The 27,888-nt window shown below is 25.9% G+C and overlaps 2 protein-coding genes across 2 annotated transcripts; both read left to right on the forward strand.

Annotated features, from left to right (window-relative positions):
- Positions 1–722: 722 nt before the first annotated feature.
- LOC112687099 (lysine-specific demethylase 6A) lies at positions 723–21,221 on the forward strand. Its single transcript, XM_025559650.1, has 22 exons — positions 723–850; positions 3,879–3,945; positions 5,925–6,066; positions 8,564–8,675; positions 12,484–12,659; positions 12,721–12,849; positions 12,929–13,154; positions 13,281–13,381; positions 13,443–13,653; positions 13,727–13,955; positions 14,020–14,139; positions 14,205–14,538; positions 15,170–15,293; positions 16,834–17,063; positions 17,133–17,338; positions 17,502–17,609; positions 17,670–17,876; positions 17,941–18,077; positions 18,183–18,301; positions 18,387–18,597; positions 18,696–18,822; positions 20,830–21,221. Exons 1-22 carry the CDS (start codon positions 786–788, stop codon positions 21,052–21,054), a joined length of 3,606 nt encoding a protein of 1,201 aa, XP_025415435.1. The 5' UTR covers positions 723–785; the 3' UTR covers positions 21,055–21,221.
- A 5,278-nt stretch (positions 21,222–26,499) lies between these two features.
- LOC112687101 (protein transport protein sft2) lies at positions 26,500–27,881 on the forward strand. The gene is made up of 3 exons (XM_025559655.1): positions 26,500–26,917; positions 26,978–27,129; positions 27,536–27,881. The coding sequence occupies exons 1-3, from the start codon at positions 26,738–26,740 to the stop codon at positions 27,816–27,818; spliced, it is 615 nt and encodes a 204-aa protein (XP_025415440.1). The 5' UTR covers positions 26,500–26,737; the 3' UTR covers positions 27,819–27,881.
- Positions 27,882–27,888: the final 7 nt, after the last annotated feature.

Here is a 27,888-nt window from a genome sequence, read left to right on the forward strand (position 1 = left end):
CTAGTGTCACGTACTTTGTACGTTAAAATATGCTCTGGTTCGTTTATGTATCGCATTCACGTGCGGCCGTATGGTCTGTGGGAGGCGTACACGAATGTATCGATACATTTCGCGACAAAAGTTCATCACTTTTCGATTCCGAACAACGCCATCGCGTAGATTATCATAATTGAATGTTAATAACAAATAGGTGCGTTAACCTTACGGCCGGAAAAAGTTGAATGACCCTGAACGGGTATGTGTCATCGCCTGACTGCGCGTCGGCACGTCAGTTCGTGATCTCGGCAAAAGATCCACTGTTAACCTTGGTAACCGCATAACGTCCGTTTGCGCGGGCCACGTTATACCAACCCATAACCTCAAATACCTACGTTTGCGGCGGCGGGGACTGTTATCAACTTCCGTCTATTCCTCAACCGGATAATACGCGACGGATTTTTATTTTTCGATTCGTGTGATTATACGTGTTACCGTGTTCCACTTATTGCTTTTTTACATTCCGCTGTGTTTTTATTTAAAAGATTTCATAATGTTTACATTGTTTTTAATGGGTCGCTGACCTATTAAAATGTTTTGTATATTTTCATTATGTGTTGTTATTACCGTTTGTTCATAACTTTGTGCAATTATTCTGAAGTTTTCATTTAAAATATATCTATTTAGATAATTTATTTCGTTTTTTTTTTCTTATAATATACATCAAATATTATATCTATATATTTAATTGTTAAAATATCTTTAATTATTTTATTTTTGACCGTTTTGTATTTTTATTGTTAATTATTATGGAAGATTACGGGGAAATTAATTTAACCAATCAAGAATTGCAAATGTTGTCGGACTTGGACAGGTAAAAAATATATCCTATAATTATATATACACTATATTATATACACTTGAGTACTATTAACTATTACAGCTAGAGCATTTTATTTAATTCTACTTAATTGGATTTTTGGGTTTAATATGATGACTAATGAAATACTGACTAATATTGAAAATAATTTTTAACATTTTTTGACCCTTCCATAATTTCATTTTACCATTTTATAATAATGCTGATCAACTAATAAATTGTTAAAGAATGCAAACTATGATAATTATATGAAAGTTAATATACAGTAATGAGTAATAATATTCAGTTCACTTATGATACTAATTTAAATTGAATAAAATAATTGAATCATAATTATAAATTTAGGTAGTAATAATACAGTTAGTTTGTAAACTCATGTGATATTCCCTTTGTATTTCAACTTTTAAATAATTAAACTTTAATAATCTATCTTATTCAAGTCCTTAAAGATTTAATTAAATATTAATTCATTCTTTAATACAAATTAAGAAAATTAAATCTTCTTTTTAATTAAGTTTATTCTTAATGATAGATTTAAATCATTGCTTAATTTGGTAATTTTTTTACTAGTTTTTATGATATGATTGATTTAATATATATATTAAACAACATACTTATAAATAGGCAATAATTCTAAATATTAGATAATATAATAAATGTAGTATGATAGAGGTGAATTTAATAAAAATTCAGTTTTTCATTAAAACTCATAAACAAAATCTTTGGTTTTTTAATATTTTGGTATATGATATTATTTTGATATAAAGATAAATTTTGTTAGTGTAGTACCATCTGTAGGTTTTGATGAATATTGTATTTTAATTGATTCAGTTATCCATTTAGAACAAAGAAGAATAATATTATTTAAAATAATGAAATAAAATAAAAATTAGTAAATAGTTAATTCTCATAAATTAATATATAAATAAATGAATGCATAGCCTAATTTTTATAGTCACAATAACCTTTTTTATGATGAATTTTTAATTCATAATCAATTATACATGACACACATAATACTTTAGGCCAGAGGTTCCCAACCTTTTTTGACTCGCGACATCCTTTATTATTTTCTAAAAATTTAGAGGCACCTTATAGCCTATGCCCTATACTCTATAGTTTATACTGAATATGCAATAGTAATATATCTTATTATTAAATTTATATTTTGTAACTTCGGTTTTATTTAGCATTAATAAACAATAAAGATAAGATAAAGTCACAAATGTTTCACTGTAAATAACTTTAAAACAGTTCACATCAAATCCATAGCAATCGAACCAGTATGAAAATGAAAATAGATTGAATATCTCAGTATTACTATGTAAATATTATGTGTTATATAATTAATATATTAAATTGTATTGTATATACCTAATTAATTATACACAATAGGTTTTATACTATAGACAAAGACTATGTCATAGAGTATAGTCTATTTTATTACTCACAGTGTTATATTTTTCATGAAGGCGTTTAAAAATAAATATATATTTCAAATATTTTTGAGGCACCCTAAATTTAAGTTCGTGGTACCCTAGGGTGCTGCGGCACCCTGGTTGGGAACCTCTGCTTTAGAGTATAATTTATTTATTTTTATATAAAAACTAATTATATATTAATATTGTTTCTATGTATACTTATAAAAATCAACAAATAATGTAAGTATCTCATAAGCTACATGTTTTTAGTCAAACAGTTATTGTTGTAAATATATATCATTATGAAGAATAACAATAACAAATTTTTTGAATTTTTTAAATATTTTATATAGTACTAATTCTATACTGTAATTATATAATTATTTATGATTAATTAGTTTTAATGGTCCTATTATAAATTTAGTAGTTGAATAAAATTGATATTTTATGGTTATTTCTATCAGTTTTTAGAAATATATCAAAATATAATTAATAAATACGGTATACATTTACTGAGTTTTTGTTAGAAATTGAAATAAAATATTAGAATTTATTTTTTACAGTCATATATTTTTTTAATATTTGTACACAACTTATCTATCTACGTCTCTTTTTATCTTTCATTTATCTTGCCTATCTATATTTTTTGATTATCTTTTATATCAAGTATAAAAGTTTAACATCACTGGCTTTCATATTTAAAATTCTGAATATAAAGATAAATGTATTGGTTTTACCATGATGTGTATTTATTATTTTTTTTTTTTTATGTCTGTGATCACAATTTAGGCCTGAATGATTGATTTTGATTTTCTCTACATTATTATGATTCTTAAATGTCTTTATACTTAGCCAATTTTCATCATATGTATGATGATTTATTATTTATATTGTCGATAAGTAGCTACCCATATTTGTTATATAATTTTTAAAGCCATAATTTTTCACTATAATCCTAATTTATATTTTATTTTTACATATAAGATATAAATATTCTTATTGATTTACTAGTAGGTATTGAATTAAGTTTTAAATTTTAATATATATTATTGTGAAATTAAAATCAACTAAAAACTTTTGTAAAATGTATTCTTAGCAAGTTCCAATACTTAATCAATTTATAAGTAATATATTGTTATAATAATGAGCCTGTGAGTCAACAGTAATCCATGGATTAACAATTCTCCAAAAGTAATTGTTGAAAATAAAGTAAGTTTTGGCTTTAGTATGTAAAAATTGTACAATGAACATTTAAATTACATTCAATTAAATCTTCGATTGAATGGGATATGATATAATCCAAGGTTGGTATTGTGAAAATTAAGTATACAATAATATTTGATGGGGTTATTATTTTTAATGAAAAATTTAAAAATGAAAGGATTTTGCTATGTACTATCCATTTCTCATTTTAATAGACATATTAGTAATTATCATTGACATTATTTATTTTTAGTGTATTTTAAATTATTAACTCGAATATTGAGTATAAATGTCCTTAAAATTTTATATTTTAATTATTATCTTTAAAACATACAAAATATTGAACATAACTAGGTATATTTCGTGATGATTTTTATGTATATATTTTTTAATTTTAGTCGTATGTATGGCTTTTTGAAGTTGAATGATCCAAAAGAAGAAAAGAAAAAAACACTAGTTTTAAAAGTATGTATATTAACCTAATATAATTTTAAAATTAACGTAAGATAATGAATTAAAATAATGGATATTATAGTTTAATTATTATAATAATTTTTTTTACTTAGAAACCAAGTATTTACTGGTATAATGTAGAATCCTATATTCTTTAGGATAAGATATTAAATCTTCTTTTATTAATTTATTTATTTATGATAACATCTTGGATATCATCTTGTAACCCTTACTTTCAGAAAAAAACAATGTTTGATAGATACAATAAAGTTGCTGTAAATAGTTTCAAGTCTTTTGAACCTTTGTGAAAAAATTAATATAGTTCAAGTTGTATAAAATTATAATGTAACCATTATGTAAATAGGTTTTTTTTTAAATTTAAATTTATTTATATTAAGATGTTTAATCAAAAAAATTACATTTTTGAAAAAAAGAAATTAAAAATTTGATTAATAAGTATAATATAAAAGTTTGATTATATTCACACCATACAACCAATAATAGTAATACACTAAAATAGAATATTAGATATTTAAATTGTAACAGAATATTTTTTTACATTTGTTTCTTATATCTATTTTAAATACTTATAACTTTTGTAATTATACTTATTTGACAATTAAAAAAAAAACTACAATAAAATCAATTAATATAAAATTACCAAGAGCTTTTAAAACTTACATTTAATATTTATTATAATTCATTATATTTTCCATATTGTTCTTTGAATAACCAACAATCATTAAAATTTAAATAATTTAAGCTTTATGTATATTTTTTCAGTTCTATCCACAATTCATCCAAATAATTTTAAATCAAAACTTTGCTCTTATGTGTTAACTTATTGTATGGTAGTTTATTTTTAGGGTTTATTGTATTGGTATCTTTAGTTGTATTCTGTTCCAATATTTTTATTATATCTTATGAATTAATAGTAAGGGGAAAATGCAATAATAATAGTTTATTTACTCTAGGTACCTAATTAATATAGTATAAAATAAAATGCTTCCTAATGAATTTTTTTTATAAAATGTATTCCATCAAACATTAGTGTTTGTCTCACAAAGGGCAAACACCCATATTTATTACTGAAGTATATTAATTTTGAAAAATAATTATAAAATCAAAAAACATTTGATAAGTAAAAATAATTTAAAACCGTATATTTCATACTACCTATTTTTAAAAAAATTAAAATTTAATTAAACCTTATAAAAACCTATTTTTGAACAAAATAATTATCATAAGAAATGCCATAATTATATTTTTATATCAAAATTATTTATTAAAACTTACCAATTAAGACAAATAATAAAAATTTGGGTGGATTTTAACTTTATGTTCACTACAAATTACATTCGCTCCATTAGTATCTATATACTTTAGTAAAAACGCACAAATAGAATTGATAATATATTTCATATATATATATATATTATTTATACTATATAGTCTAATCTTTATTTTTAAGGGAAGACTATAACCCTAGTTCTTCAAAGTCCTTTCTTATTTAAAATGAGAAGAGCGTAATTTGCAACCATTCAGTCCTCCTTTATTTGCTCTTATGAGCTTAGGATTAATAAAAATTTGATAGACGTGGAAATTTATTATCTTATGAAATATTTAAATGGCCATTATGAACATTATAAAATAACAAACTTGAAACTGATATGCAAAAAATAATAATAATAATCTTTGTTAAATAATCTAGTTTTAGGAAGCTAGAAAAATTTATTTTTTATTAAATTTTTTAGATTATTTTTATCTATTTAATGATACATTTTAAAACAGTACATTTTACTTTACACGGGTAACGGAAGTTAATAAATTAACCGACATTGAAGTTGTAAAACTTATATAATTAACTATAGATTAGTATTAATTTATTATTATTATTGATTTTTCTTTATTATTAACTAAATTGTTATATATATATATATTCTACTAACTTATTTTAAATTATATGTTAATATTGTGTATCTATTGTTTAGGCAATAAAGTACCTTGAAAGAATGTTAATGCAAATGCAGAAAGAAAAATCAGAAGGTGAATCTTCAAAAGCAATCAACATTGATTCCAAAACGTATTGCAAATTAGGACATTTTCATTTATTGTTAGAAAATTATTCTAAAGGTATTTCATAGTTTATGTTCAATAAATATTTAAGAATTGGCTCTGAGTCATATTCAATCAAAAATCTTGTTGTACCCTATAATTTAGATTTCTCAGTACTTTCAAGGACTGATAAATCTACACTGATGTTATTTTATAAGCTATATTTACTGTTTTATTACATTTAAACTATAACAAAGGAAAAATCATACTCAGTATTATAGAATTATAATATAAACATTTTAAAAAATTTGTACATAATATATTTAAATATCATCATTATGAATAAAATAATTCCCTTTCATATTTTAGTGCTATATTTAATGTATAAATTGTTAGTTTGATAGCTTTTCATTTATAACAATTATAAAAAATATAAAACACAATCATTAGTTAAGCAGTTTATTAAAAATAAACATAATAATTAAATTTTAAATATTATTTTTATAGATCTTGAATAAAACATGGTATGTATTAGTTAACCATGTATTGGTTTTTTTTTTATGGTGTCTTTTGAGGGAATGCCTCAATCATCACAATTTTGGGATAGCAAATTTTATCTAGTCAGTATTTGATAGCACAGGGGTTCTTTTATGAAATTTTCAATAGTTTTCTTAATAATAATTACAAAAAACTCAGTGTTACCACTGTGTCATGGGATAAGGGTAAATGGTCAGCGAGGTATATTAAATGATACATAATGTAAATTTATGTATAATTTATTGAAGCATATTATTTAAAACATATGAATTTTAGAATTCTGATTTAACTATTTCTAATTAAAATAATGTATTAATTCTTAAATATTATGTTTTTTGTTTGACTTTTACTTTATTTTTATTTTTTAGTGTGTCAGGAAGTTAAAATATTTTAATAGTGTGTCGTCGAATACAAACATTGAGAAATACTGCTATGGATGTTATAATTTTCGAAAGATCTTAAATTTTTTTGGAGCTATTTATAGATTTTAAATTTTATATTATTTAGCTTTTTTCGCTAAAATATTGATTAAACAATATTGGATTGAGAGAATTTTGAAAATGTAGTATACAGTTTTTCATACATATCCGTCTGTTAATGGTTAATGATAAAATTATGTTTAATTTCAAAAATAAATTTTTTAAACATTTTATTATTAGATTTTAGCAAAACTTCATAAAAATTACGAAAATTAACAATATTTATAAAATTGTCAGTTATAATCAGGGTTCGGATTTAATAGCACCAAAAATACTAAAATATGCGTTAAAATATAACCAAAAAAACCTTAAAATATGCTCTATAAATATGCCCTAAACACATCCAAAATAAATGTAAGTCAAAATTTTATTAAATTTATTAAATAATTTTATGAAGTAATACATTAATAAAAAAAACTAAAATTATCATCTTCTGTTAACAATTTCAAAAAACATATGTACATCTGGTTTTATGTATACCTGTTTTACCTTGAATGATGACATCGTTTGTACGTAACTGTTTCTCCATTCTTAACTGTTGAGTAACGTTAAACTTTTTATCACTATTAATTTTACATTCACACAATTTGCAAAATAGAATACTTGCGTCAATCGTAAAAACCTCATCGCCGCCAAACTCAATCACATAATATCTAAGTCTCGAATAGTTCGATATTTTTGAACTTTCGGCATTTTACGTTAAATATCAAAACAAAAAAACTAATATTACACAATCGAGTAATAAACAAATATGAAACGATATCAAACAATACGGAGAACTGACGTTGAAAGCATGAAATACGTATAGTAGACGACATTATATTGTAGAACAATAATAAAATTAAAATAAATAAAACAGATTAGGGGTCATAAATGTATAAATATATTTGATATCACCAGGCTACTTAAAAATAGATTCTAGTAACTTGTTAAATAGTAAATACCATATTATTTATCATTTATCAATATGAATCGAAAATGTGTGAATTTTTGGATTTCATTCAATATAAACGAGATTTATGAAAAATACAAAATCAAGCATAAAATCATGCATATAAGCAAAAAATAGCACTAAAACTTCAAAAATATGCAAAAAAAAAATAGCAAAATAAATTTCATATTCGGAGTCCCTGGTTCATAACACAAATTTATAGCCCACTCTGCTAACTTTATCTATATCCTATAATAAGTATCAAATGCTTTAAAATCCGAACCCTGGTTATAACAGTTATAATCTGGTTTGAAAATTAAATACAAGACTTCTTTTCGTTGAAAACTTCAACGAATATCCCAAAAAAGTTAGAAAGTTAAATTTTGATGAAATCTCAGTACTTCTATTTGTATTTTACTAACATTTCATAATTTTTAAATATTTGAATGAAATTTGTGTTGTTTATAAGCACTTATTACACTTAAATGATGTATATTCGTCCTTTTTTGACATCATTGTGTCAACAATCATAAATCTGAGGAGTAAATTAAAATACATTTTTATAAGCTCAATCAATATCTGATTATTTTTTTTAAAATACTAAAGGTTGATATTAATTTTGTTTTAGCAATGTCTGCATACCATAAATATTATAATGACGCGGAAACTAATCATTGGAAAGATGCAAATTTTTTGTATGGTCTTGGTCTTGTATATTTCCACTTCAACTCTTATCAATGGTAAGATTATTTTTAATTTTAACTCATTAAAATCGAATGTGATAATTGTTTTAATAGTTCTTTTGGTGTATTTCAATTCTTTTAAACTCATCGTTTTCAAGATAAAAATTTGTGTTATTCGTATCAATTATTTATATTAGTTATTTTATAGTTGAGCCATTATATTACACGCACACACACACACATATATATATATATGTACATACACGTGTTATATTTGTTGTATATTATGTACCGTTCATTAGTCACTGTACTAAATTATAAATAATAAGTTACTAATAATAAAGTTTTATCTACGAGGTAGCATTAAAAATACGTATTACATGTTTATGTCAATGACCCTATAGATGCCAAGGTCTGAAATAAAAATTATTAGGTAAATAACGAGGAACGCGCGGAGACGAATACCGGAATACGTGCGTAAATTGTGCAACAACACGGGCGGCAAAGGCGGAATGGCGATAAAATAGAGCGAGAGAGGACGAGAGAGTGAAAAAAAAAATACAAACATTTATCGGCGTAATAATACACGCGGCGCGGACGAAAATGTTATTATAAACCAGTTTCCGAACTCGGACGAACGGAACGCGATCTCTCGCACCGTCGCCCGTCCCCGAGATAACCGCCGCGCGTCGACAACAATCCCTCGCGGTACGGTCGACCGATCGGTTGTGTGTACCGGCCGCGGCGTGGTGGTGCGGTGCAGGTCTTTCGGTCCCTCCGGCCGAACGGCGGCCGCGTGTGCGGCGGCCCAGCGCCATTCTTCGACCGGGGCACGGCGGCGGAAACAATACGCGCAAATTTGGCAACCACTGAAGTGTCTCACTCGCCGAGGTTAGCGTCCCACAGGTCAATGTTTAGCGTTTTGTGTACGCGCGCATCGGACCCGTACAGACGCGACCGTACTACAGTGTGTTGTGCAGTAGCGGCGGCAGCAGCGTTGTAGTAGTATTATCGTGTCGTACGGCGCGCGCGTGTAGTAGGGATGCGCAGCCGCCTCCGTACCCCGCTCCTCTTCGTCGTGTTCGCGCAGCGCGCTCCCATTCACCGTACGTCGCTCGCGCAGTCGTTTTCTCTCTCTCGCTCTATCTCCGTTTTCGATTTTCCCACTACTATTTTGCCTCGCATCCCTTCTCACTCGCACGCCGCGCGTTCCCTTCGCCGTCGCAACCCTTCTCCCGCCCACTCCCACGGTCGCTCAGTCGCGCTCTCTCTCTTTCACTCTCTCTCACTCTCTCTCTCTCTCTCTCACTCGTCGCCCCACTACCGCGCGCGTTCGGGACGCGCGCACCGCACGTATACGCCGTCGAAAGACCCTCTTTTCACGACGACAATGTCCTCTGTGCCGCACAACCTGCAGGCTGCAACTGTACATTATATTTATTTATTTATTATTTTTTTTTCTATGTTTTTTTTTTTTTTTTTTTTTTTTCCGCCTCTGCGTCGGTAACACGATAATATTGTGTCCGACGGCAGCAGTCGCAGTCCATTTTTAGTTAATATCCCTACTAGTTCGATTCCTTCAGATGTGTTCACTCGTCTCGTATTTTTACCGATTGTTAATCTCGCACGTACCGTTCACGCCGTTCAGTGTTCATTAGTTCGTAAGTCATCACCGTCGCCGCCGCCACTGCCGTGCGGACTGCAGTGTTCGTCGTTTACACGCGCACACGCACTCGTACATTCATATTTCGTATACGCGCACGGTCTCCTCTTATCTCAGGTAAACTTTGACGCTTGTACGCGGTAGTACGTGTGTACGCTGGTTTTTCTATCTCGCTCTCCCGCGCGCGCGTGCATCCTGTCGCGGGTGCACCGTCGTCTCCTGTGCAGCGCGTGTTGTATAATATCCGCCGTGACGCGCGCGTCGCGTAAACAAAACGCCAACGCGCTAAACCGGTGTCTCACGTAGGCACTTGGTTGTTGGCCTTTTGCCTTCCCGTCGCCGATTCCAATTGGAGTGTACCTATATACGTGTGTATAAACAAATACGTGCACCACGGTTTTACACCCCTGCGTAAAACATAAATGTGTTTTTTAATAATATGCAACTTTGGTCGTTGATTGTTTTCGCTGTCAACTTGTTTTTACATTTTTATTTCAATCACCATCGATGAGAACACCCCGAGTAATGCAATATTGCTGATTCTATTTGTTTTTTACCATTAGATATTGTGCATTGTCCACGCGTTCGAAAATCGTAGTGCTTGCTGTTTCACCGATTAGAGGTGTTTCACCTAGCCATGGTTCTTGTTTTTCTTTTCAAACAACATAATATTCTATTTATTTAAATAATTTTTCTGAAAATATATTAAAAATATAATATAAGTATGAAATAAAACATTTTTTCGACACTAGAATATTATTATACACTAAATATTTTTTTCTTTTCGTTCATTCGTGGGTAACGAAAAGAACTAATTGTTTTATAATCATAACTGAAACGTTATCTTGGATTAATTTAATTACCTCAGAAAGTTATGTCATAGTTTAATAATATTTGCATACTTTGTGTTTTTGTTAAAAATTTATTAGGTTTTATTATCAATGTACAATAATTGTAATATTTTACGAGCCAACCGATATGAATTTAAAATTAGAATTTCTACTATTTCTATTTCGAGGACACTGAGCTTTGAATACCTATTATTTATTACTATGGGTTGTGACTAAAGTTACAATTATTGCATATGCAGTAGTCCTACCTACATTTGAGAACAATAGCAACATTTTATTTTTTTTTAAATTGTTGGTCTTAATGTCATTGGTTATTCTTAGCTAACAATTATTGCAAAATAAATTATGAATAATTTAGTATCAGTATTTTTCTATTTTAAATATTTGTTTTATCATAAAATACATATCTACTTATACTAAAATTTGAATCAATTTATTGAATATATTTATAATTATGTAACAACATAATTACATAGTTTTAAATAGTTATAATTTACAAAAAAATCCTGTTAAATTTTTTCAATTAATTAAATTTAATATTTGTTGACAAGATTTGAAAATAAATGTTCTCTTTGGTGTGTAAATTAATATATATATATATATTTTATAATTTACATGGGCTAATTACAATACCTAATGTTTTTATAATATTAGCCATTAAGTATAGACTACAAATTATAAATGCCTTTACCTATCTAATGTATTTTTAAAGTTTATTTCGTTTATGTGTTCTGTACTTACTTGTGCATTTCATTTAATTTAATGAAAAAATTCCTTAAGAATATTTTATTTTAATAGTTATTTAATTATTTATTTCACCTAAACAAGCTTTCTTTTTTATTTAGACGAGTATTTAATAAATTCTTCTATTAATTCTATCTTACTATAGTGCCATAATATTTGATTAGGTATGTTATATAATAATGAATAATGAAAAATTTTAAATAATCCTACATCCATAAGGTCTGAGTAATAATAAAGTAAAATACACTCCTAAATGCAAAACAATAAATTACTCTAACTCAATCGTATAAATGTATTTACTTGTTGGAAATACAAAATAAAACTAATTTCTGTAAATGTTTGATGATTTGAGAATATTAAAAATGAAATTCAATTTTTAAAATAATATTAATCAGTGATTTTAAGATATCTACCAGTATATTACATTTAATCATGGAACTCTTGCCAATTTGGCATTTTGCCAAAATCATATAACTCCTTTTTATTTTTTTGTAAAGTTATTTTCATCTGGCATATTAAGGCATTGAATTTGTATTGAAATTATATATTTTTAATTTAGTTATTGTATTATAATTTAATTACTTTAATTATATTTATTTATTTTCAGGTCTATTAAATTTTTTCAAAAATTGTTATACATTGACCCGAATTATCAGCGGGCCAATGAAGTACATCTTAGATTGGGTTTGATGTACAAAGTGTTTAATGAATGGGAAACTGCATTAAAACATTTAAAACATGCATATTCAGATGTCAGTTTAAGTACATTTTCCAAACTTGAAAGTATGTTTTTAATTTTTTTGATTTTCAATAAATGTATTCTAACTTTTAAGTTTATTTTTAGTAAGCTTTCATATAGCGCATTTATATGAAGTTCAAGGTAAATATAAATTAGCTAAAGATCATTATGAACAACTCTTAAATGATTCAAAAATTACTGTTAATTTGCGTGCTGATATTTGTAGACAGTTGGGTAAGTAATATATTTTAAACATGATGAATGATTTAATGTAATAACTTATTACTAATATATTTTTGTATTTTTTTGATAGGATGGATGTACCACAGTTGTGAATGTCTAGGAGATAAAAATCATCGAGAAACAATTGCTATTCAATTTTTGCAAAAGTCTATTGAAGCTGATAACAAATCAGGCCAGTCTCTTTATTTACTTGGTCGCTGTTACGCAAGTGTTGGAAAAGTTCATGATGCATTTATAGCTTACCGTAATTCTGTTGAAAAATCTGAGGGAAATGCAGATACATGGTGCTCTATTGGGTTGGTTTATAGTTTCATAATTTTTTAATTATTTAAAATGAATGAGAATTCTTTAATATATATTTTCAGTTGAAACACAAACAAAATAAAATAAATTTCTTTTTAAATGTATTAATTTTATTATAGAGTACTCTATCAACAACAAAATCAGCCTATGGATGCATTGCAAGCCTATATATGTGCAGTGCAATTAGATAAAGGTCATAGTGCAGCTTGGACAAATCTTGGTAATGTCAATTTCAATAATTAAGGTGTAAGTTTAAAAATATTAAAGGCATTTGTTTATAGGTATATTATATGAAAGTTGTAACCAGCCTAAAGATGCACTCGCTTGTTATGTAAATGCAACAAAAGGTAGCGCTGTAAGTGAATCATTGATGAAAACAACTTTAAATGTTCCAGCATCTGCTATGTCTAGTATAAACCCTAACCTCGGGCAACGTATTAAGTTTTTACAAACTCATTTATGCAATGCTCCAATGCCTAGTATTACAAGCAAGTAAGTTATTTTTATACTTTTAAGTGTAAGAATTTATTTTAATTGCTTGTATATTCATTTTTATAAATTTTAGACGTCGTCAATTACCTTCTATTGAAGAAGCTTGGAATTTACCAATTTCTGCAGAAATGTCTTCAAGACAACAACAGCAGCAGCAGCAGCAGCAACAACAACAACAAAAAATTGTACAAACTCCTTATCAAAAATCTCAAGAAATGATAGCTACACCTCATGGGCAGCCTCCTCCGTATAACTCATCTAAACCAGAAAATGTTTTGGAAAATAACACTAAACGAATTAAAGTACAGTTTTTATTGTTTGATTAGTATTTCTAATTTAAAATTATATTTCTTATTTTATTTTTAGGTTGAGCCTCAAGCTGTTGGTAATAGTAATCAACAACCTGCATTTTATTTAAATAATCAACAAATTCAAACTATGAATGTTCTTCAACAAAGCTCTCATAGTTTGTCACATCAGCAACAAGTATGAAATTTAGGAACGTATAGTTGTGGAAATTCTATATTTTATTTTATTTGGTTTGAATTTAGGTTTTGTTGCAACAGTTGCAGAATAATTATCGTTTGATGCAACAACATCAACAACAAATGAGAATTAAACAACAACAGAATGGTCCTGGTCAACAAGGACAATATCAAAATTCATCAGTTATTAAACAGTATCCTAATCAAAATCGAGCAGATACAAAATCGTCAGATTTAATTGATAGTACAAATGAAAATCAGGAATTAGATAGAGAATTGCAGGCTCTTTTATCGCAAAAAGAATTAACTACTTCATTAGCTGAAGATTTGCTCAAACAGTTTGGTTCATCAGATGAATTAGATATTAAAAATGAAACTGATAACACAACACCATCCCAAGGTATTAAACAGTTATATAATAATAATAATTTTATAATAATTGTTATGTGTGTTCAACATGTATCTAACATTCAATTAAAGATTTTCTAAATATTGATTGTAATCAATGGTATAGTGTGGAACTTGGTAATTCTAAATCTCTATAAAAAATGGAGTTCTCTTATACAAATTAAATTATAATAAAAATATTATTATTTGTAATTCCTTTAACTAATAAAAAATAAAAATAATCATAATAAAATATACGAAAGAGGAATCTAAGTTAATATATTTATTTTTTATATTTTAAATTAAATTATCTTAAACATAAATAATATTAAAATATAAAATAAATGTTGAGTACATTTTTTTAATTTAGTGATAATATCTGTGTATGTATTTGTGCTCCCTCCCTAACTTGAGCACACTTGTGAGCTCTGGGGCCTAAGTTTTAGCAGCTTTGGCCTAAATACACTACTGTTAATAACATTGATCTGTTATGGTATTTCTTAAGTCACATATCTATTTAGTTTAAATTTGAATCTATTGGTTAATCTATCCTTTTGAATAATTATTGAAAAGTAATTGATGAAATCTTAAGTATATATATATATATTAAATGATATGATAGCTTTTAATTTTTTTTATTTTAGAAGTTAAAACTATGCCTAGTGTTCAGTCAACTACTGAAAATGTTGTTCGATATCAAGATTCAAGTTCGTCAGATTGTGATTATTCATTGAATTTAACTGCTGAAGATGTTTTGGCAATAGCTCAGTAAGCAAATTAACAAACACTATCATATATATATATATATATATCGTGTAATTTTACTATGGAAATTCATAGATTGAGTAGACAAATAATAAAAAATAAAAAAAATTATAACCTTAAAAATTATATAATATTAAAGTAACACATTTTAATATAATTAATTAATTTAATATAAATATTGAAAATTATTTATTGGGGTATTATATTTATGAAAATGTTAAGTATAAGCTTATAAAAGTAATCATTATTGAAATAACTAAAATTTATTACAAATATAATGATAAAATCTTAAAAAGTTAAACAAATTTAAGATTAAATTTAAAATAATTTGAAATTTGTGTTAAATCATTAATGAAAGTAAAATATGAATAAAGTATCGTTTAGAACAGATGAAAATTAATGGGTAAACAGGTGATTTTTTGTTCTTTGTGTTCAAACCATACCACCTGTTTGTTTCATTTTGTTTGAGCCACCTGACTAGTGGATTACTTAATTTTTTTTATAAATCTTTATTTATAATGGTTTTAATGGACTTATTAAGTTAATTTTTTTTTTCTATTATTATCACTTGAAAATATTTCTTAATGTTGACTGAATTAAAAGGGATATATTTCTTTATAATGTGAACTATAACTGTTAATTAATTTTCTTATTATAAAGTCAATTTATTTTTCATGATTTTAATTTATGACACTTTTATGATATAATAGTAATATCAATATCTGTTTTTACAGAACTTAAATGTTATAATTTCTTTTAGATAAAATTGTCAAATTATACACAAGCAGATTGTTTGAATTCTTTATATTAATATTTATTATCTTAAGTATATTTTCTTAATTATTATTCCAACAAACAAAATGGTTAGTTATTTTTTTTTTTTAATGCATATTATCTAATGCATGATTAGCACATTTTATATTGGATATTTGTATTTTTATTTTTTTGTATAAATGTCCCAACTATTATTAGTTTTTTTTCCAGTCAAGTTAAACATTTTTATTTAAGTCTCATTTTACATAATATAATAATTATTCACTTAATAATGTTAAATGTTATCATATTTAATTTTTTTATCCTTTTTTCAAGATTTAAAAATTTGTAGAAATTAAATATTTTAATAGTAATTTATTAGATTTTTATTTTTATTATAATAAATATTTATTTAGGTCTTAATCAATATAATGCAACTAATAACTTATTTTATTCATTGAATTAACTTTGTGGCTTTAAATATTGATTAAAAATTATAACTTAAATATATGGAAATCCATTGTAGATAAATGTTAGGATAAGTATGTAGTCATTTTAATTATATTTAATTAAATTTTTTTTATCTGAGTGTTCTTTGATTTTATTTGAGTTTTCTATATTTTTTTTAAATGCGTACTGTATTAGAATTGAATATATCCCGTATAAGTTTTATTATGAAATAACATTATTATAAGTTTTTGATTTTTTTTTTTTTTTTACTATATAAGTATAGATTTAATATTTGAATCTAAATATATTTTAATTTCTAATTTGTATTTAAAAATTACAGGAAAGAAACGGGACCAGGTATGTGGAATAGAAATGTACTGAGTCCAAATGGGCCTCCTCCTACTCCTCCAGATCCTCCACCCCAACAGTTGACACGAGAACAATTACTTCCATCTACCCCATCAGTTATGCTAGAAAATAAAAAAGATGCATTTAGTCCAAGACTACAAGAGTTTTGCTTAAAAAATCCTATTGCTGTTGTTCGTTGCTTAGCTGGTGCCTTAAAATTAGGTATATAAATTACTCAATATATTGTTTTAATTTATAAAATGGTTATTAATATTTTTAATTGTTATCTAGATTTGGGATTATTTTCTACTAGATCATTGGTTGAAACAAATCCAGATCATTCTGTTGAAGTCAGAACACAAGTTATGCAAAGCAGTGATGATAACTGGGATGTTAAACAGAATCGAAGAGGATGGGCTTGTATAAGCCATCGATCACATACAACTATTGCTAAATATGCTCAATACCAAGCTTCTAGTTTTCATGAATCAATAAGAGTTAGTATTTAAAATTTCTGAATCCTTTACATATTTTATTTGTCATAAACTTTAATCTTATTGTAAACTATGTTCAATGACATTTACATTAGTTAAGAGACCTATATAAATATATTTTGTAATTTTTGTTCTTTATTTATTCTAAAAAAAAAAAAAATTATAGGATGAAAAAGATGGTATAACAAATATCCATTCAGTTCCTAATTCAAATTTGTCAGACTCTGATTCTAAAGATTCAATGACAATGGAAAAAAAACGAAAAAAGAATATAGTATGTTTTACTAACTGATTTTTACTTTTAGTATGTGTTGAATTAATTTAAATGTTTCAGAATTTGCCTGGTGTTAAACCTCCTGCTGGTAGTAAGATGCTTAAGTTTGGTACAAATGTAGATTTGTCCGATGAGAAAAAATGGCGACCTCAACTTCAAGAGCTTACTAAGCTACCAGCATTTGCCAGAGTTGTTTCTGCTGCTAATATGCTTTCACATGTTGGGCATTCTATTTTAGGCATGAATACAGTTCAATTATATATGAAAGTAAGGTTATTTTAAGTTTTTGTACAGAATAGAAGCTTAATTAAGTACTTTAATTTTGCATTAGGTTCCTGGTAGTCGAACACCTGGACACCAAGAGAATAATAATTTCTGTTCGATCAATATTAATATTGGTCCTGGTGATTGTGAGTGGTTCGCTGTGCCAGATGCTTACTGGGGTGTCATTAATAACCTTTGTGAAAAGTAAAATATATATTTATATATTTAATTCAATAAAATTAAACTTATAAAATCATATTAAATAAATAATCAGCAAATAAAATATTAATTTTTTAAATTTTAATCTAGGTATGGATTGAATTATTTACACGGGTCTTGGTGGCCTTTGATTGAAGATTTACTCGCATCTAATGTTCCTTTATATAGATTTTTACAAAGACCTGGTGATATGGTTTGGGTAAATTCAGGTAAAAAGCTTATATTTATATATATATAAAAAAAAAATAGATGTAGTTAAATTAATTATATGCATTTTTAAAATTACATCAATAGGTTGTGTTCATTGGGTTCAAGCAGTTGGTTGGTGCAATAATATTGCATGGAATGTTGGTCCTTTAACGGCTAGACAATACAGCCTTGCTATAGAACGTTATGAATGGAATAAGCTTCAAAGTTATAAAAGCATTGTACCTATGATACATTTAAGTTGGAATTTAGCTCGAAATATTAAAGTTTCAGATCCAAGACTCTATGAACTTATTAAGTAAATTACCATGAATTATTTTCACCGATTATATGTTATTTTTATGATTATTTTTTATTTATTATTATTTATGATTATTGTTTTTGAAATTTGTATAGAATGTGTTTAATGTGTTCTCTGCGTCAATGTGGTATTACATTGGAGTTTATCAAAGTTAAGAAAATACAAACCCGTTTTCATGGGAGAGGCAAGAATGAAGCTTCACATTATTGTCATGATTGTGATGTAAGTACTGTTATTTTTATTTATTTAATATTAATTCATTATAATATTTCAACTATGTAAAATAATGTTTAATACTATATTATTATAAGTGTTGAGTGCCGTCAATACAACAGTTCAGACAAAGGATATGTGTTAGGATATTCCAAATAAATACTCAATTTAAATTAAATTGTTATTTATTGCGAATATTTCAAAGTAAAAAATATTTAATTAATCAGACAAATAGACTGGTGTGATGGTGCATGCTAAGATCAGACTGTAACACATATCACTATTGGTCTGTTCGGGATTACCTTATATACCCCGTTCCTATGTAAGAGATTGTGACTTTTCCAAAAGATTAACATACTTGACTTGGACATTGTTCAATTATGTTAATGCAAAATATTTAATACCAGAATTCTTTGTATTAGTTCTAACATTAGATTGTTGTTTCGTATCTACCAAATATCAATTATATAATTATGATTTATACTTTAATTATTACTATGCGCCCAACCCTGGATTATTTATTACTAGGGGTAGGATTTTAATGTCCTTAAAAATCGCGAAAAATTACCCAATAAAAATGCAAAAATGACTGAAAAAACTCAAAAAATGCATTAAAAAATGCCTTTAAAATTTTACAAAAATTACATTAATGCATTAATATATATACATGAATATTTCATTTTACTTCATATATTAAAAAATAAAAAATTATTCTATATTGTTACAGTATAAGAGCGTGTCTCCTATTGTTCCCCAATAAGTTTTTGTAAATATACATATTTTTTTCTCATTCTTCAATTTGTTCTCTTTGTTGTACTCCATTAATATGTTTGTCTCTTGATATATGTTGTTGTATGGTAAAACATTTTTCAACAGCAACTTTTACATTGCATACCTTACACAACAACACTAATCCGTTGGTAGAAAAATCTATAATCTATAATTTTAAATTCAAAAACACCAAAAATGACTAAAAACTCCTAAAATGCCCTAAAAAATGAGAAAAATTACCTTAAAATCAAAAATTGCCATAAAATGCAAAAAATACAATAAAATTTCTTATTCTAATTTAAAAATATCTAAAACATATTTTTAACAAAACGAGTATCGTACAGAAAGCTTCAATAAAAAAAGCAAAGCGCATAGAAATCCTAGCTCTATTTATTGCGTTTGGTTGGCCTTGTGAATTCTGTATTTCGCAGAACCATCTTTTACATATGTCTGTCATGTTCAATTACGTGTTTTGCATTTACACATAGTTATTTTAGAAAGCGCCCATAATTCTTTAGCCATTTTATTTATAAGATATAGTAATATTAATTATATGATATGTGGTCCCCCCCATACAATGATACTTGTAAGGACCTACATCTATGTATGTCCGTAGCTTAAGTGTGCTCTGCAATTTTGTTACTAACAAAGCATTATCAAAATTAAATTTTTAATATTTTTAATTTAAATGAAAATTTTAATTTTTTATGATGTCTTGGAGGTCTGAAATACCATTATTTGTTTGAACACAAAAAGAAACAATTCCTTTTAGTTTGATTGTTAGATGGTTGATAGTAATGAAAAATAAGTTATAACTCCTTAATATCAGTATGACACTAAAAAATATAAAAAAATATATTAATTATTTCTTTAAATAATACCTAAATGGTAAATTAATTATTATAACTATTATTATATACCTATTACTCAATATTTATAAAACGATTTTTCTTGTTAGCAAAAATTTTAATGAGTATTTCATAAATAAATCAATATTTACCATTTAACTTAAATTGCATTGTGTAGCTTGTGTTGTAAAATCTATATTATCTACATTAAATAAAAACTACCAGAAAACTACTGATAAATTAATTAATGTCACTTAACAGAAATTACAAAAAAAAATGTATTTCTCTTGTCCATAAATTTGTATACCTAGCATAATTTAAAATGTAATGCAATTTGTTTATTTAACAGTTTTTTATCATTTTTTTCCAAACTTAATTTAATTTTTATTGGTTTTAGGTGGAAGTATTCAATATTCTTTTAATCCGCGAACAAGAGAAAAAACACTGCGTTTATTGTGTTATCTGTGCAAAAAAGCAATCTCCTAATTTAGAAGGATTTGTTTGTCTAGAAGAGTATAAAATGGCTGAATTAATAGAAATCTACAATAACTTTATACTCCATTGTCATAAAACTAAACCTGTACTGCCACCTAGTAATAATACTGTAACACAATTGACGTAAGTTACTGCAATAAAAAATATATATATCTATATATTATATATGCATATTAAAGTACTTAGAAGATATAAGTGTTTAAGTATTTACCTAATATTTTAAGCAATAATTTCTATAAACTTTAATTTTGAACCAAGTTACATTAGAGTTGTACAATTATGCGTACATTTTTAAATTTTAATTAAGAACATTAAAAATTTTTAATTTTATTAAAAATTATTTATTTTTTCATTGTTATTAAATATATTCCTGAACTGTTTATTGTACATCAAATATATATGTGTGTGTGTTTGTCTATATATATATATATATATATATATATACATATTTTATTCAAACATATTACTAAAAATGTATCTATACAGAATTTATTAAATTTAACTGCACATAAATGTACAAAATTTAGTTTAATTTTATAATTAATTTTATTGTGATACAGTTAAAAAATGTTTGCAACAAGTTCTTAATTCAGGTAATTGTATTTTATTAGCTATATTTCTTTAAATATTTTTTTTTAATTTGGTATTTGTATACATTTTATAAACAAATTTAATCTATATATATTTTTAAATTGCAGATTTTAAAAACATTAATACTTAAGAACAACTGAGTTACAGCTCATTTGTATTATTATTATTAACACAGATAAATATTTGATCAATTATATTAAACAGTTCTGGAGTATTATAGGAAATTTATGTGTAAACTTCAATTTGTGTAATGTTCTAGTGTAGTAAATTTGTATTATAGTTTATGGCAGCTCATTACACACATGTGTTCACGTAAAATGTACAAAATTGAAAGGACTGCTAATGCCATTTAAAGTAAATGTGTAATAAATAAAAATAAGTAGTAAATTATTGTATATATATGTAAACTAAAATTTAATTAAATAATCTACACATTTTTCTAGAATTTTTCCGATCTCAATGTTTTTTTTTAACTGAAACGTTCTATTAACATGATATTTTTGTACTGAAAAATCAAATTATTATTTTATTTTTAGCTGAATATTTTTTCCTGTGCCTTTTTCTATAACTATTTTTCAAAAGTACAAATTTTTGGGATTAATATCTTATGTTTAATATTGGCAGTCATGAGATTTCAATGATACCTGATTTGTATTTTATTGTCTATACTTTTAATTTTCAATCAGTAGTACAACAATAATGAGCTTTATATTTTAAAGCTAAGATTTATTAAAATCATGAGATCCGATAAAGATCTGTATCGCATTCTATTTTTTTTTTTCATTTTGAGTGTAACTACTGTTTTTAAGTAAAGGTTTTAAACAATTTTAATGTGTAGTTATGCTTGTCATCTAAATAATCAACCAAATTAAAATTCAAAATTATATTATAATTTAAGTAAAACAAATGTTCCATTTTCTCTTTATATATACATATATACATATATATATATATATGTGTGTGTGTGTGTGTGTGTATGTATATATATGTTTTTTTTAATTTTATTTGTATAATTTTCATCTGGTCAAATTTTGGGTTCCTTATTTAATTTTTTTTTTTTCGTTAAAAAAAATGTGGACATTAATTTCGCTTTTGAGTTAATTGAACTATTGTGTTAATTAATATAATTTTTCCAAATTTAGTCAAACATGTTTTTAGTCCAATTTAATTTAAGCCACATTTTAGTAAGACAATTAATCACTGCCATAAACTACGACGACATTTTTTGTCTATGTCACCTATTAGTACTGATCTTAGCTGTGCTTTTTTTTTATAAACAGCATACAAATGATGTATTAAAAATGTGTTCAATAGTTTTACATATTTAAATATATTTATTTTATACATGTTAATAACAAAATATCATTGAACCCGTACAATAAGTAATTGCTTTTAATTTATAGTTTGAATTTAAATTATAATATTTAAAACGAAATTTATTTTTATTTGTATAAACAAACATAACTATATTTATTTTTTCTTTTAGTGTAGAAAATTATTAACTGGTGTTAAGTAGCAAATTATTATAATATTGAAAAATATTTTCAGTCATCAAAACCCTATTTGTATTCATTGTATAAAATAGTTGATCTCATGATTATTTTATTTTTCAAATGGTAAATTATATTATTAAATATTATTGTAATGAAGTTTTAAATATTAGAATAACCTTACTTTTTTTCCAAATTCAATTTATTTTGAAAATCTTAAAAATGTAATATTATTTTTATTAAACCTTCTGAACTTATTTTGAATAGATAGTTTTATAACTGTTGGTAATCAATTTATTATATGTAATTAAATTGTATTTGAAAACTTTACAATTTTTTATATTCAATCAAAATATATCAGTTGAATTTCCATCTTAATTTGAAAGAGTATTTTTTTAAATAAAAGTACTTCTTAAAAACTCAGTATGTGAAAAATTAATTGTATATTTTATACTATACTAAAGTACATTACATACATCTTGGTACCAAATAACTTTTTTCTTGTACTTCTGTTGGTTTAGTTGTTGACACATAATAAATAACTAATATATTATTTATTATTTAAATTAACTAAACAATGCATCACAAAGGGTATGGAAAAGTAAATACAATACGTTTTTCGCAAGTACCTATTCTATAAAATTAGGTTCAATATTAAATAACATTACCAAGAAGATAAATTCATTTTAAAAGTTCTTAATTTAACCAGATTTTCTATCGCTAAGTGTTCTTCAAAATACATTATAGAAGGTATTCATTTTTATCATTATGTGTTTTCAATAAAATGTGTCATATTACTTTATCAAACTGTGTAGCACTTCTGCCTACACTATGTTAAATAATATACTTATAAAATATTTTTTCTTTGTGTCTGTTAACTATGAAGAGTAATTAAAAAAATTTTATTTTCTATATCTATAACTCAATTTAAGATTTAAAATTTAATTATTAGTAGTTAATTCAATAAATGTTTGTATTACATAATACTATAGATGCACTGGCGCCAAACAAAAAAAAAAAAAAAAAAAAATGCTGTATGGTGAATATCAAATTTTAATAGTACCTACCCACCTACCAATTGGTGTAAACGGTGAGGGGGGGCTGAAACCCTACCATAATGTATTTAAATTTGGTATTGATACATAATATACATTATATCTATTTTCACATTGTGACATCAATAATTTATGATATAGCCGATATAGGTGTTAACTTTATATATTACATAATATTTATTTTCAAGTCTTCCTCTTCACCAATAAGTGCTATGTCCACTACTATTATTTATATTAATATTAAAATATATCACGTTTATACTGATCAGTTGTAGGCAATGTAATAGGCATTATTATGTATTTATGCAATTATTATAAATTGAATACCCAGTACCTAACCACCACATAATTCACTATGGCAGTCGCCATAGTTGAATATAGAGATCGGCGCCACTGTATAGATGTACCTAATATAAATCAAATTTTACTTAAAAATTTTAATAAATAACTTATAAAGTTTCTACTTTGTATAATTCATTATCTATATTGCTGTTCAATGTATTTGGTAATAATCAATTAAAAAAATTGTAATTGCTTAACTATAAATGACCTATGTTGAATTGAATCAGAACATCCTACTACATATATTTTATTGCTTACAGCCACGATGTTATTAATTTATAAAGGTAAGTGATTTTCATTTTTTACCAACTTTGATTAGTAAACAATTACAATATTAATTAAAATTGTTATTTTGCTGTATGGGCAATTTGAATGTAAACCAATATACAATAATGTTACAAATATAAAATACCTTTTTTTTGTATTGGAATTATTCAAAAAGACTAAGGGGTTAGGTTAGTGTTATAATAAAAAATTAAAGTACAAATCAAAAATAAATTTTCATCCCCTAATAAATTTACGTTTACGAACCATTAAATGCCTATTACATCAAACACTTTTTTAATTAATTTAACGACCTACTCTTGTTATTTGCAGTCAATAGAAAATAATTACATAAACGTTAGAAATTCAAATAAGTGTGTTTCAAGGAATTTCGAACAAATGATATTAATTATTTTGCTGTTATTCTAAAAGCTACAGATGTATGGAAATTTTATAAGGAACTGGAGGAACCCTGTCATTGTTAATTAAATTACATTTGCTATGAACATTGAAAATGATAAATTTAATTTTAATATCAATATAACCCCTGATCGTGTCTAAACTCGTACAGATAACTTGAAGTTAAATTACAGTCATGGTCGTCATTTGGGGGGGGGGGCGGAGTAGACTATGGCAGATGCCCCGATTTAAGACATTTTATAAAGTTGACAATTCTTTGTCCGATGATCAAATACTAAAAATCGGTAAATAGTAAATTTTTATTTACTATTTTGTACCTACTCAGAAATCAGATAATATTCTCTTTTAAATACCTACACATTCACGGTTTATTAAAAGTTGAGAAACAATGGTTTCTCCGCAGTTTATGACAATCGTTATTACACAAACCTTATAAACTTTACTTTTGGTATATTATATATTTCTATACATGTAATACGTGATCTGTATAAAACAGTTTTCGTGATATCGATACCATAAAAATGAGCTTATAATCTAAAAAAAAAAAACTGTTAAAATCGTTCCTATTCACCCCTAACTACGGTACCTACATTGTATTTGAGATAAAATTTTGTTTTTATAAATAAGTTCTGTAAAGTATTAAATATACAAATAATAAAATTATAAGTATTTATTTAATTAGATTTATATTATTATTCCATTAAACCTATTGATAGGTAACTTATAGCCCCTCTCTCTCTCTTCTAATAGACAACTCCTTTTTTCATTCCTATCCACTTTGGGTTATCTCACTCCCGATTCAAATCTTATCCTTAACTCACCCTCTACCCATGTCATCAACTCCATCATTAATTTTATCGTTTCCGTTGGTTTCTTAATTTTATTTGTATGTTTTTTTTATAAATTCGTGTCTTTTCACCACATAATTGTATTGTTGTAATGTCCCTAATTATAGCAAATGAAAAAAAAGAAATAACTCATAGCCTACTTATAAGATGGTAAGTAAATAAATTAATGTTTTACTATCTTCAATGTTATTATTTAATTGGGTAAATTGAAATGTTTCATGTTCTTTGTTTATCATCGTGACATCATTATTCATTACTAATTCTTACATGTTTTGTTCCGAAAAAATATTTTAATGATTGTCCATCATCCATAAATATTACATTTTTAAATATAAAGGTAATTTCTTAAATATTAAAAAGTCCACAAATTTAATCAGTTGCCCCACCCTTTAACAAGTTGAAATTACGCCCCTGATTACCGAACCATATACGTAATATAAATATAATAATAATAATAATAATACTAATAATATATTTTTTCTGGGAACGAAAAAGATTAATTTTAATCTAATCTGTGGTTTCGAAGATAATATGATTGCTTATTGTGATAACAAACTTATCAACGGACGGTAAATGATAATAATGTTTTTGAGTAAAACAAGTGACGAATACTCTAATGCCTAAAAATTATGAGTATTACTTAATGGATTTTGTTGTGAATTTTGATTTTTGAAGCCACCGGTTTGTATTGTTTGCAACTGTTTTACATCTCGCGCAATTCATTTTCAATAGCTTATTCGCTCGTTTGTCTCGTCTCGAGTGAATCTGAACTATGTAATTGGTAAGAAAATTATTTTACTATGGCCAATTTGAAATTAGAGCTGGACGAATATCTCAACAAGGCCCAGAAAAACAAGTCCAGCAATGGACACGTACACATTCCCAAGGTGTTCAAGAAGCTTCTGAACAATGAGTCGGGGGAACAAACGGAAAATTTGCTGAATTCCTCCCAGAAGACGTACTTTGATCTCCCGTCCCTGGTAAGGTTTAGCCTCTGTACCCTGGTTTCATTGTGCTCATCTTGTTGTTTGATTTTACAGAGTAAAACGCAAAGAATAATGGGTTTTATGGTTTGCTTATCAATCAGTTGTCTGATGTTCTCATTATCGGCATTATACGTGCCCGTACTTCTGCTCAAAGCTAGAAAATTTGCCATTCTATACGCTACTGGAAGCATATTTGCATTTGCTAGGTTAAATATGAAAATCACTACTTTTATTGTGTTATGTAACTGGAGTAATGACATATTTGTAAATTCATTATTTTAACTAATCTACTTTTGGAATATAATCCAGATTAAAGTCTTAACTTTTTTTTCTTTGTACTATGAGGAGTATAAGGATTGATTGTAAAGTAGAGTACAAAAATTTAATGTAAAAAAGAACTCTTTAAAAATATATTAATCAATATAAATATTTAAACATCTATTAACTTTATTCTTTTTTGATTCAAAATTAAAATGTTTCGTTCATATGCTATAAAAGTGAATATTTTTACATCATATATGATAATATGTCAATACTCTGTTTATTATTTTATTTTCTAAGTATATTCATTGATAATATTTGAATAACAATCATTTTACATTTTTAATTTAGTGTATCGTTTTTGACTGGTCCATTGAATCACTATAAGTATGTGACATCCAGAGAAAAGCTGCCCTTCATGTTTGGCTATATTACAACTCTTTTGGGTACACTGTACTTTTCACTGTGGATGAAGAATACACCATTCACATTACTGTTCTTAACTTTACATTTAATTCTTATTTTGTGGTTTTTATTAAATTCCATACCATTTGGCCAAAAAGGTCTATCATTTTTTGGACGTTTATGTTCATCTGTAGTGAAAAGTAAAGTGTCTAATTCATTACCGGTTTAAACCTATTATTAAAATTATTTCTTGTCATTTCTATAATGTACATAATATATGTTATTGTTATTATTTTGAT

The sequence above is a fragment of the Sipha flava genome, unplaced genomic scaffold (assembly GCF_003268045.1).
Source record: "Sipha flava isolate LNK unplaced genomic scaffold, YSA_version1 331_pilon_pilon, whole genome shotgun sequence".
Lineage (NCBI taxonomy): Eukaryota > Metazoa > Arthropoda > Insecta > Hemiptera > Aphididae > Sipha > Sipha flava.